Source organism: Octopus bimaculoides, chromosome 20 (assembly GCF_001194135.2).
Source record: "Octopus bimaculoides isolate UCB-OBI-ISO-001 chromosome 20, ASM119413v2, whole genome shotgun sequence".
Taxonomy (NCBI): Eukaryota; Metazoa; Mollusca; class Cephalopoda; order Octopoda; family Octopodidae; genus Octopus; species Octopus bimaculoides.
In genome coordinates, this window is record NC_069000.1 from 18,587,981 (window position 1) to 18,602,037 (window position 14,057).

A 14,057-nucleotide genomic window follows, 5' to 3' on the forward strand; every position below is an offset into this window, starting at 1 on the left:
AAACGATGGAGGTTGTGGTTGTCGGGGTTGTGGTTGTCGGGGTTGAGTTGTTACGGCAATCAGAATTGATGGGAATGATGGAGATGTGTTAGCCTTTGCAGCGGTTAATGGTCAGAATGATGGTTAGTCCACTAGCTGTAGGCAATATGTGTTTTTGTGGGATGCGGTGTCGGCAAACGGAAGGGCCTCCCCGGGCGGCACACACTCTAGCTACGCTAGTGGGTTGGTCGTTACAGCAGTCATGGTAGTTGGATCAGTGATAATTGTGATTGAGATGAGGATGTTGGTAATCTCTTAACGTAATAATGTGTATCGTATATGAGCCTTCACATCAGCCGTAGTTTTGATGGTGGTGGTGATAATATAGTAACAGGGGTAGGGGAGTCGGCAAACCGTTCAGACTTAGTAGTGGTAGAGTTGGTGGCTTGAGTAAACCATTACAGTATTGCTCCCTCACTATTCATTGGTGCACCCTTAGATTTACAGTAGTACATTTATTTCGAAACTCCACTTTAGCATTATTACAAATTAGTGCCCACCCAGAATATTCTGAAGTACCCCCAGGCACCAAAGTCTGGCGACGGGCCTGTTATGGTGGTCATTCTGGTGCTGGTGACGATGATGCTGTCCGTGCTTAGTGTTGGTGGTGATGGATCTTGTCTTCGTGGTGCTTGTTAGCTATTATAAGGCGCTGTTAGCCAATTAAATATGAATATTCAAAAGAAACGTGGTAGTACATACAACAGAAATTACGATTCGGAATTTTTTTTTATTTTTCAAAGTTTGTTTCTTTCATCATAAGTAACTTTTTCGGCATAACTACAGACGTATACCCTCCCGACTTCCTTACCTCAGGGCGTGCAAGAAATAGCAGCCAAATCTTTCCTTTCCTAGGGAAAGGAGCCATTTATGCGTGATTTCAATGCCACATTCATCGAAAGCATGCAAAATAACCTTGAAAAGAAAAACAACTCTGTAGTGAGGCCGATAAAACTATGAGGTAATCTTCTAGTTTCAAGGGGTAAAAGAAATATTCAAGGGAAATAACTTCAGTCTTATATGTATAGAAATATATATCGTCCTATTAAGTTGCTGTATGTATGTAAATCTACGTGTGCAGTATATATATATATATATATATATATATACACTATATGTCCCGTCTTTGTGTTCAAACCGTTGTCCCTCCACATGGGACACAATTCTCATATTGTGTATGGATGTGTGTGTATATATATATATATGCTTGTGTATGTATGTATGTATATATAGGTAATCTTCCAGTTTCGAGGGGCAACTTAATAGGACGATATATATTTCTATACATATAAGACTGAAGTTATTTCCCTTGAATATTTCTTTTACCCCTCGAAACTGGAAGATTACCCAACTCCGTAGTTATGCCGAAAATAAATTTCGAACACAGTAAAGCTGTAAGGACAGCAGAGAAAGATTATTTTACCCTTCTAAGGCGGAAAAAAGTTCCGGGTAAATACTCGATCTGTCTCAGCTTCAAAACTGCGTTCGAAATTTACTTTGTAAAATACCAACCCACGTTCGAGGATTTCAGTTTGTTTATAAAATGTTGTGGCACTTGACCCCAGTTCAGTGCATTGAAACTGAAATGACCGATCTGAACTTTATTAATCACACAACCATGTTTATATTTTCACGAACCAGTTAAGAAATTTTAAAACAAATAATTCGAAACACATGATTTTGTCAATCTGATATATTACAAGTTCAAATGATTATTTCCCCACCACCAAAACGATCTTTGAATAAAAAGAAAGAAAACAAAATCGATCTTTTTCAAGGAGTTTGAACACATTTTGACAATAAAAAAAAAGAATCACTTAGAAAAATAAAATGATGAAATTGACATTTATACACATCATCAGTAATGAAATAGAAAAATAGTTGTTTTTCAGGGGATATTTTTGTTAGGATCTATGGGGATAAAACTATGATTAGAACCTGACTGGCTTAATGGTTTTCGCTTTTTATCTTTAATTTCGAATTCAAAGATGAATTTTTGTAATTAGTAGTAATTTTCTGTCCCTCTTTTATGTTAATTTGTCTGTCACAATTTCCGTTATTGTTGTCATCTAAATGAGTGTTTATAACAGAAATCCTAAGTTCTTGGAGAGCAAGATCTCCGTGTTGGATTTTGAGTGTACTGTTTGGTTCTTGTTTATCAACAAGGGTTACAGTTCGCGGGGGTTTCATTTCTCTGTTACGCTTCCCTGGACTATCCTCTACCTTAATGTCATTAGGATATTGACACCGACACTTATTACATTTATCGACTTGCCTCATGTTAAAGTATTTTTTGATGTGACACTGACAATCACAGTTTGCACATGGAAACTTACTTTGTGAATCAGTCGTATAAACACAATGACGGGAGTCTGAAAGACCTTGTTCGGACATCTGAAACTGATAACTATTGTCGTTAAACTCATTGAATCTTCTGTGAATTGTAATTTTCCGTCCATTACCTGATATAAAAAATCTGTTGTGTAAGTTTGGCGTTGAAACATAACGCCTATTTTGCAAAGATTTATTTATTGTTGTATCATGTGCGACAGCGACGAAGAACGGCCCCTTTTTGATGCACATGGTGTTGTCAACACTAAAATTCAGCATTAGTTCATCTACAGATTTGTAACCGTATTCTTTTAAGGGTATGTACCTACCAGTCTCAGATTTGTATTCCTTTTGTAAATCTTTAGCGTTCAAGCCGAGAGAAGCTTCATACAGAATCGATAACAGTTTCGTTCTGAGCTCATCAACGTCTGAACTATCGACTGTGACCGGCACTGAAGCCTGCTTTTGATATGTCCGTGGTGGAAGTGCCGTTAGTTGGTTCATGGAAACACTTCGTGTCATTCGATTATCATTGCTATATCGAGAAAAACGATCAGGTTTTGTTTCATAAAGCCGTCGTTTCTCATTCTTAACGTAATGTCGACTCGGTTTCTGATGACGTGACGAAATCTCTTTCGTTTTCAGTTTGCGATCTGATTTTTGTTGTTGGATTAACTTTTCTATGTGATGTGTGGCGTCACATGAAACTGCAAAGTAATAATTTCCCTCTCTAACAACTGTATCAGGAATCGATCCGAGAAAATCATCGACAGTTGTGAATCCAGTTCTTCTGACGTCCATATCCTCGCCTGTCAGTTGCTTGTATTCTTTCAAAAAATTCGTTTTTCTCACGCCATGTTTTGAACTTAATAAAACAGATCTGATTTTTTTCTTTAAATCGATATTTTCCATTTTTTAATGGTAATACCTTTTGAAACATTAATTAAAAATTGAAAACTTTTTGTTTTTGAGTTCTTCCTTATTTTTCTTTGCAGTTTTGCCAGCTGTTGTTTTTGTTTATTTTTTATCATCTGCTCTGAATCGAATGACCTGTTTATAAATACTTTCTCCTCTTTCTCGCAACCTCGAACTTTGAGCGGCTTTTGTATAGATATATATATAGATAGATATGGATTTCTATTTATGTGTGTGTATTTGCATTATACCCCCTTTCCTCTTTCTCCCTCTCTTTAAGCACACACATACATACACATACGCACTCTCTTCCCCTCCGTCTCTCTCTCCCACAATACTAGTTTCTCTCTATCATTTTTCTCCCAAATCACTGTTTGTCTTTCATGTCAGTTTTTGTCATTGGATAAAATTCTTTCAGAGCTGGTGTCAACTTTTTTTTTATCTATTCATTCCTTCTTCATTGAGAAAATATTATAGTATGTGAGTGTATAAATTAGGGATGCAAACAGGAAATTGATTTGTAACTAGTTTCTTAAGTGCTAATGCACAAAACTTTCAGCCTTTGAGTCATTCTGTTACTTCTGTTAAATATTAAGAAAAATATACATATACGAATGTGAGTGTATAGGTAGATAAACAGAATTGATACATATGTAGGGATCTAGCTTGATCCTGCCTTACATTTGAAACCAAATCCACCCGCTTGTTGCTTTTCAAAACGAGCGTAAAATCTTCTCCACACCAGATTGATGAGGAAACACCCCAGCCCCTACTACCAGTGCTGGTCAAAGAAAGGTCAGTACTTTGTTTAGGGTTTGACCTACATTACTGATCATATAACAGAGAATTTCGACCTGATATGGCACATCACGAACAACCCGCTACATATATTTACATGGAGTACAAAATACATGAAATAAAGGATAAATATAGAGAGAAATTATATGATGACATTACATAATTTCTCTATTTTTTCCTTGTTTTATTATCTGTATTTTGTATTCCATGTAAATATGTATATGGTATCAAACCTGTTTACCTGACACCCTCATAGCATGATTTGGATTTCCCCTATAGCCACTCTCGATGCCATGGGCTTTGCCTCAGTAGATGAAGTCACCCAAATTTCCTAACTTTAATTCCAAATAACATCAGATTCTTTAATTTATGAGATAAAATAATTGGTTCATCGTAATCAAAATTCAGAGTTGCATCGATACACTAAAATTGAAAGCAATCTGAGAAAAATTAAAGGGGGTTCATTTTGCAGACGAGAAAGACTAGATCCCAATTTAAGTTTACATCGTGCAATAATAATTTTATTACATACATAACATGTATGTGATGCATATATAACAGAAAACGTCATTAAAATACAAATCTAAAACCAAAGAAAACACAAACATGATCGAAGAAAGAAAACAAAAAATGAGGAAAAAAGAAAAAAAACATCGAAAAAACAAGTGCCTCTATTGGTGGCACTCCACAAGGTTCAACGGAACCTACTGAAGCAAACCAACATGCTCGCAGCATTATTATGGGCGATGGCGAGGCTAAAAGGTGTTGGAACAGCCAAACACCCCAACAAGCATCACCTCACGTCTCTGTTAGGCGAGCCACCAACGATGACAAGAACTTGGCTGTTAGCGGCCATTTGAGTCACAACTTTGTGTTATGAGCACGTGGCGGACAAAATAAGATGTTTTTTCTGCATTTTTAACTGAGACAAAATATATTTTTCATAAATTTTCGCTACCTTACAAAAACTTCATCAGCTAAACAAATAGTCTTCCCTAAATGCATTATAAAATAATCTGATTTACTATTTCAGAAAATTACAGCTGTTCTCTTTGACCATATAAAAGACAAATTTAGCTGGGACAAAATAAGTAAGCCAAGATAAGGTAAATTTGCTACTTAAATTCTCCAGAAAACAGACTCCGACACATCAGTATCTATCCCTAGACATCAGAAAGATCAGAAATGAAAAAAAAAATTAATATCTAGGTCAAATGAAAGATGATCAGGGGAAAATGGCACATAAAAAAATAAACTCAACATTGAATATTCTCTATAGTTTCTTCATAATCTGCTGGAGTGCCCTCTTTGTGATATATTTACTCACCATGCATTTAAATAGAAGAAATTATTCAAATTAGACATTACTCATTTTACCCCATTTTAATCATAATTTTTTGATACTTGAAAATTATCAAAATAGACATTAGTGTGGTAAAAAAATTAACTTGGAATCCAACAGAGAAAAGAGTATTGATTGTTAAACACCAAACATTATCCAGATATTTTATTAGCAACCTCAATTACAATTGAGTCAAAACTGAGGAAAAATTTCTTGGAAAAAGAGGACCTGCCACCTGACTATGTGTCAGACTCTCAGTTTCAACAACAACTATGCTGACCAGTTTTTACCTCTGAAGATGATGCAGTACTTGCAATGCAATGATTTCAAACCGGTAGGGAGAAAATGAGAAATCAGGAGTTACTCATTTCGCTCTGGTTTACTAATTTGCACCACCCCCCATGATAATTTTGCTTGTCCCTCTGTTACTTAGCCTATCTAATGCTTCCATGTGATTAGCTGAAGGGAGAAGAGAGACGAGGAGGGGAGGGAGAGGTGGTGGTGAGTGAAATGTGTAAATTCTTTTTTTAACTAAGATTTTTTCCCTCCGTTACTTAGTCCGTCTGTTATGCTTTCATGTGATTAGTTGAAGGGAAAAGCAAAGAGCAAAAGAAAAAGAGAGTAAGGTGAAGTGTAAGAAAGAAAGAGGGAGAGTGCTGTGTATTAAGTCTATAAAATTGTGCATAAAGTGCATTATGTAATCATTGTATTCCAATTTCCTTCACTTTTCAATGATTAGCAGATGAGTGACTATCTTTTGATACAGACACCACTCAGGCTACACTTTCAAGTTTTTTGGATAAAGTTTTCAGAAATAACCCAATAAGTTTACCATTAATTCTGTGAAAAACTCACAGGTCCTGCTAGTATGTATAAATGTATTTGAATGTTAATGTTTTTTGCGTGTGTGTTTGTGGTGGTGGGGAATAATAGTAATATTTCTTTGTGTTTTCTTGTGTATTAATAGTCATATTTCTTTGTGTGTTTTCTTGTGTATTAATAGTAATATTTCTTTGTGTGATTCTTTGTTGATATTTGAAGAACACAATTTCTTAAGTTCATTAGTGGCCCCCCGTCTTGAAATTCATGCTTTTAGAATCTTTGACCTCAGCTAAATTACTTGCCAGCCAGTTACAAAATTCCTCTTATATTTTTTAGCTCTGTTATCTGTGCACTGACAAGATTATACTGCATCTCTTTAATTTCTTTGTTTGGTGGAATTCTGGTTTAAGCACCTTATAACTTTTTTATATTTTGGAAACTTCTGAAAACTTTTGTGACTATGCAAAAGAAAAACTTTTTTCATTTTCTAACCCCCCCCCCACCTCCTACCATAAATCTTAAAATTTCAACTCTTTCTCAAATTTTTGTTTTTTAATCATAGCTTTAAAATACAGACAGTCCAAATCTGCCATTTGTTTCTGTTTACAATTTCAAAATAATTTTCCAAAAAATAAAAAAGTTATAAGGTGCTTAAACCAGAATTCCGCCCAACAAAGAAATTAAAGAGATGCAGTGTAATCTTGTCAGTGACCAGGTCGTAGTCCGTGCACAGATAACAGGGCTAAAGAATATAAGAGGAGTTTCGTAACTGCCTGGCGAGTAATTTAGTTGAGGTCAAAGATTCTAAAAGCATTCTTGCATGAATTTCAAGACCGGGGGCCATTAGTGAACTTAAGAAATTGTGTTCTTCAAATATCAACTTTATTCATATTCAACCAGAATCACATACTTCCACGCACACAAAGAAATATTACTATTATTCCCCATCACCACAAACACACATGCAAAAAACATTAACATTCTCTTTTACTCGTTTACTTGTTTCAGTCATTTGACTGCGGCCATGCTGGAGCACCGCCTTTAGTCGAATCAAATCGACCCCAGGACTTATTCTTTGTAAGCCTAGTACTTATTCTATCGGTCTCTTTTTGCCAAACCGTTAAGTGACGAGGACGTAAACACACCAGCATCGGTTGTCAAGCGATGTTGGGGGGACCAACACAGACACACAAACATATACACACACACACATATATATACATATCATTTTATTTTTCATTTTATCTAGTTTCAGCTCATGAGCTGTGGCCATGCTGGGGCACCGCCATTTTTAATATATATACATATATACAACGGGCTTCTTTCAGTTTCCGTCTACCAAATCCACTCACAAGGCTTTGGTCGGCCCGAGGCTATAGTAGAAGACACTTGCCCAAGGTGCCATGCAGTCTGACTGAACCTGGAACCATGTGGTTGGTAAGCAAGCTACTTACCACACAGCCACTCCTGCGCCTATAAAAAGTGTGCGATGCTTACAGCACCTAGATTTCCCAAGCGGTCACACATCTAAGTACTCACTAGGCTTGACGTTGCTTATACATACATTTATACATACTAGCAGGACCCATGAGTTTAAGGGAGATTTAGTTGTTGCTTTGAGCATATCCCATGCCCACCTGGTACCTTCCTTGTTTCTTTGTCACTCTGACATGTATTGATGTTTTTCAACATTTTTCTCTCCTTAAAGACATTTAATAGAATGATGATGCACCCAAAGGTGGTCTATTGCTGGGATTTAAGCAAAAAATAAAAATAAAAACCTTTTGTAATTTAAATTCTTACCTGCACCCTGCATCAAGCAAGTGTATGTGAGTATGTATAAGCAAAAAACATTTACTAACAGAGAAGTATGCTATCAAAATAAATTATCTTTTACATACCTTTTTTAAATAATTGTGAATAAATCGCAGCAATGATCTCAGGCTCTTTAACACCTAGATGAACAATATGGGTTAAATTTCAGCATCCATAAGGATTTATAGGGGCGAGGGAATGAAAAATTTTAATCTAAAATTTTGTTTTGCAAAAATTTCTGAAAATACCAACAAGTAGAAAAGTTATGACCAGTCATATGGCGTGCTTTGATCCTGAATCCATGATAGGCCGTGCATATGCGCAGATATTTAAAATTTTTTGAATTTCAAAAATTATTTTGAAGTTATAAACGGAAACAAATAACACATTTGGATTATCCATATTTTAAACTCTGATTAAAATAAAAAAATTTTTAAAGTGTGGAAATTTTAGGATTTATAGAGGAGGTGGAGGTATTAAAAAATTATTAAAAAAATTTGTCTTACATAGTCGTATAAATTCCCATGTGTAGAACACAAATTTGCAAAAAATTTTCAAAAATTCCAAAAGATGAAAAATTTATGAGAGGTTATATAGGGTATTTCAACCAGAATTCCCCCTTTTTGTTGCCTTAACTTAATTGATCTGCATACGTTCATAGATGAAATTATTCTGTAAAGAATAATAACTCACCATTAATCTTTGCACCATTGTTTTCCTGCACAAGGGAGATGTCTCTGGAGCTAGATGGACTGCCCTTCAAGCTTTATCTTCACGTGTCAATCTTGTTTAGTAATCTCTTGGTGGATGTCTACTGCAACTAGCAATAGAACAGAAGAATTTCCAGTACTGTGAGCCATGGCATGGTGATAGTGCTGCTGAGAAAGGACCCAAACAAAGGGGACCAAATAGATAATTTTAGGCCCATAACTCTGCTAAAGTGGATTGCAAGATTTTGACCAAGGTGTTAGCCAAGAGGTTGGCACTTGTCATCAATAAACTGATCAGTGATGCGCAGATATGCGCTATCCCAAACAAATATATCCACAACAACCTCCACCTCACATGTTACATCATAGAGAAGGTAGATAAGGAACCTGATATGGTGGGGCCCTGATCAATTTAGATCAGTCAAAAGCTTTTTATACGGTCATTCACCAAACATCAGAGGCTGTTCTCATGGCAGCCAGTTTCAGTTCCATTTTCAGAGGCTGGATCAAGCAATGTTCAGTGACTTCTGTTCAGTGCACAAAGTAAATGACCACTTATTGGAATCATTTAATATCATACATTTGGTTCATCAAGGATGCTCACTTTTGCCCCTTCTGTATGTGCTGGCTCTCAAGCCATTGCTATGGAAGCTAGATGTTTTGATGGGTGTCCTGCATGAACTAGGATGGGGGATATTTGTGTCAGCTTATGCAGATGATATCACCATAATAGTGTCAGACATCTTGGAAATCAAAGTGATTGGCACTACCCTAAGGGAGTACAAAGCTGTGACCAGAGCAAAGATTAACTACAAGTTGATGAGCCTGCAGCTTGGCACCTGGAGAGCTAAAGAACTTACACTTCTGCTTTCTTTGTAAGGGATGGATCAGACAGTCCATTTGCTGTCAGTAGCTGCTGCAAGGAAGGCCAGGTATGCTGTGGCTAATGATGCACAGACATGCACTAAGGCTGTGATATCTCTGGCATTTTCTTGACAGTAAGCTGGTGTGATCATCATTTGTCAAATGGGATTTTCTGCAGTTTGTCTCATTGATTGAGCTGCAGTCTTGGACCATGTGTAGACCAAGAAAGAGTGCTTGACACCTAGAGTATCAGCAAGCATCTACAGCCCTCTGCCAGTCAGGCAATGCAGTCAGTGGAGGTTCCAGTTTTATAGGGGATTAGTGGCAGGCAAGAGCAACAATGTCCTCTGGGAGACTCTGGGTGTTGGTGGAAATCAAGTGACTGGTCTTTTCCAGAGGACTCTCAGGCCAGGGCTATGGACAAGTTCCAGAAATCCCTGGACTGGCAGTGCTACTGGGGGTTCTGTCAGTTTGAGACAAGCTCTACTAGCCTGGAAGCGCTGTCAGATGGAACTGTCCGAGATGCATGCAGGGCGATGAAACTGTTCTGCATGCCCTTGTCTGTTGTCTGGGCATTGATGACTTGTGGAACCTTGTTGAATAGCTGTTGTCACATGTAGGATAGATCCAGTTATTGGCTGAGTCCATGAGAAGGATTGCCCAGTCACCTTCTTTTGGCCAGGAAGTTTTTCTCTCTCTGGTGGCTATGGCAAAAGAGGTAGTGTGGTTGATGTGATTGAAAGGACTGAAGACATATGTTTTCCTCTTCAACCAAGCTCTCATTGAATTTTTACAGTTTCACTTGAAAAGGAAAGTGAGGCTGGAGAGGGAAGTGCTGCTCCACAGTATTTTTGTTGAAAGGTGGGTGAATGTTGCAAGGATGGCCTGTGTAAATAAGTCTACTCTGAACACATGCCTGTAAGTCAGAGGGGACGAGAAGTAGAAGGGTACTTGCTTGGGGTGCCCTTGGTGGTGTCAGGGTGATCAGGAAGTGCGGAATTTTGTTGTTGTCATTGTTTTATTGTTTACATGTATTTATGTGTTAAGCCCTATTTGTCTTTTATTTTTGTATTGTCATATTGTTTTTTTTTTCCCTTATGGCTAAATGGCTAATAAAGAGAAGACATTATTATTATTATTGAGTGAGAGAGCAGTGCATGCCATCAAAGTGACACGGGTAAAATATACGAAGCCCATTATACCCATCATGACTACCCGTCTGATAAGGGTACACCAGGCACATGCATCACAACCATATGCGCACGACATGGTGATCTCATATCAAGATAAACAGCGCATGACCTCACAGGTGGGGCTCAGTTAGAATTTTCTTCAGGTCGAGTAGCCCATCCTGCTCAAAAGGTCCCTGAATAAAGTTTGTTTAAGGATGTTGAACAAAATACCCATGTTTCCAAAGGTGAATTATTCAAACCCCAAAAAATTCCTCTCAACACATGGCTATGATGCTCCCCCAGTACTTCTGTTCATGATCAGAGATGCACATATCGTCAGCCATCAAGGGACATGCTCAACTGACAAGCAAATCTGTGGTATTGAGTAGAATATTTGCTGTAGCCCATCTTTTATACCAAGTATTCTACTCAATACCACAGATTTGCTTGTCAGTTTATTATTATTATTATTATTATTATTATTATTATTACTTCAACATCATGAGGTAACTGAGAAAGATTTGTTCAACTTTTGTCACACTTTGATTGCAAAATCTCAAGTTTTGGAGCGGTAGAGTGAAGCTAATTAAAAGAGCTATCCAGGACTGCAAGCAGTTCAATACTATTATCTATTACCACCACACACAATAATACAAGAGGATTTCATAGCAGCTATGATATTTAATATTTCCAAATTGTCCAAAATTATTACTCAATTATCAATTTTTATCTTACTATATTTAGAATTTAATTACCAATATATCATTGTTATTTGTTTATTATTTGTTTACTTGTTTTGTTTTGTCTTAAATATCCCTTGCATCCCTTCTCCTCCAGCAGGACAAGGTGTCAGACAAAAGCCTTACAGTACTTAGCAACACTTCTTTATTTCCATTCTGAGTTTAAATCCTCCTATGCTCAATTTTACCTTTCATCCTTCTAGGGTCAATGAAATAAATTTCCAGCCAAGTACCCAACTAAGGTTGATTTATATTTCTATAAGGCATCCTAGACATCATCATCACCATGCTGGCACTGGTTGGATGGCTTGACATGGAACTGGACAGCTGGGAGTATCCAGACTCCAGTTTCTGTTGTGGCATGGTTTCTATGGCTGGATTCCTTTCCCAGAACCAACCACTTAACAAAGTGTGTTTGATGCTTAGAGTAAGTCATTCTTGTTGTCATTGCAATTTCTGAAAATATCATGGCTTATATAATGTCTATTTCACATCTGTTTTATTGGACATTTGGGTGAGTGTCACTTCTATAGATCTCAGCCTGGTGTATTGGCATGTACTCATACACATGTCAGTCCAAGTGTGTTTGTGCATGCAAGTATATGGGTGTACATGAATGTTGTACACACATGCATGCCTGTATTTCATCATTTAGTTAGCATTTGAAAACCTTTTTACATACTGCATATAACTTCTGAAGAGAATAGTTTAAGAGTGATTTCGGGCTTGCAATCTGCTGGTGTAAAAGCAGAAACTGGGCTTGGTTCTATCTTAATGATGCTTTGTGTTAACTGATGAAACACTGTTCCAGTACAATGGACATATATCATTACTTTGCTAAATCTTTTGTCAGCCATTTTAGAAAATTTTGTTTTTACTCTTCAGAATGTAACAGTCACATCTCACTCGTCATTTGAAGTTTGCTTGTCCTTATAGGGAAATCTGTAGTTGAACTGAAAAAAGAAATTCCAGGTGTGACAGCAAAACCTGGAATCAATGGGCCTTAAAGTTAACTTAACAAAAAAAGTTTTGTAAGTAAAAATCCCTAGACAAACCACTAATCATTTCCTGCAAATGACCCTGCTCAATTTATAGAAAAGGTGTAGGTGCAAATTCTATATAGTGTACTCAGTGTAAGCTATGGATACACAAGAGGCACAGTGAAATCACAGGAAAGTTTAAGAAGAAAGTAGGCTTTGTATGTGTCAGATGTGGAGGAGTAATAAACTCTAAGAAGATACAGGAAAGAAATTTTGTCAAATGTCCAGAAGTTTCCCTAGAGGAAGTAGTTTCTGTTCACAAAGATGACTTAATTGGCAGTGGAAGAGAATGTTCTGAAAATTGCATTGATAAAATGAATACCAGTCGAGTACTGGGCTTCATGTAATCGGCTAGCCCCTTTATCCAAAATTCAGGCTTTGTGTCAGTAGTAGAAAGAATTACCATCATTCTCACCATCATCATGTAGTAGTATAGCTTCTTTAATAAAGCACATTTGTAGCAAGTGTATGTTTGTTGTAATAGCATAATTATATTGATACTTTACAAAAAGAAGATTGATTTATTTACTTGTAGATACTTGAAAAGCATATTAAATATGCCCAAAGAGCAATAAACCTACAAATTGGTGGTAAAAAAAAAATATCTAAAAAAGTACTTCAAGTTAATTGGCTGCTTTTTAATCTTTAATCTTCTAGTAGCTGTATGGTGATGAAGACTTTTTAGACTAAGAGGGTATGGCTAATTGGATTTTTGAGCAAAGTTAGACCACAGGGTTGTGGTTAATTGGGCTGTTAAGAACAATAAACTATGAGAATGTGTTAGACCATGTTCTCAAAATAGTTGATTAAACTGTTAAGACCATGGGGCTGTGGTTGATTGGAATGAATGGATACAAACATATGGAGTGGAACAAATATTGATGACTGATTAAATCAGTCTGATATGAAAATAAAGAAAGAGATCTAAATTAAGCAAATCAAAACAACTGTTGTACTAATGTCAAATGTAAAGGATTTTTTATAAATTGAAATCTTGCTCCTAGTGTTACATTTTTGTATCCCTACTTCATCTTACAAAAATATTTCACCCAACTACATGGTTCTGGGTTCAGTCCCATGGTATGGCACCATGGGTAGTTGTCACACACTATCTATCTGTACTCAAGGTGTAACAGTTGAGAACTGATGTTACCTATTACACTTTTACTCGTTTCAGTCATTTGACTGCAGCCATGCTGGGGCACCGCCTTTAGTCGAGTAAATCGACCCCAGGACTTTTTGTAAGCCCAGTACTTATTCTATCGGTCTCTTTTGCCGAACCGCTAAGTGACGGGGACATAAACACACCAGCTTCGGTTGTCAAGCAATGCTAGGGGGACAAACACAGACACACAAACACACACATATATATATATATATACATATATACGACGGGCTTCTTTCAGTTTCCGTCTACCAAATCCATTCACAAGGCTTTGGTCGGCCCGAGGCTATAGTAGAAGACACTT

At 36.9% G+C, this 14,057-nt stretch overlaps 1 protein-coding gene across 1 annotated transcript in view; it reads left to right on the forward strand.

The window, feature by feature from the left end:
- The first annotated feature begins 9,285 nt into the window (after positions 1–9,285).
- LOC106876500 (AMP deaminase 2) overlaps positions 9,286–14,057 on the forward strand; it is a 90,023-nt gene continuing 85,251 nt past the window's right edge. Inside the window, exon 1 of the mRNA XM_014925063.2 lies at positions 9,286–9,647. Coding sequence (XP_014780549.1) covers positions 9,286–9,647 — 362 coding nt within the window. The remainder of the gene's footprint in view (positions 9,648–14,057) is intronic.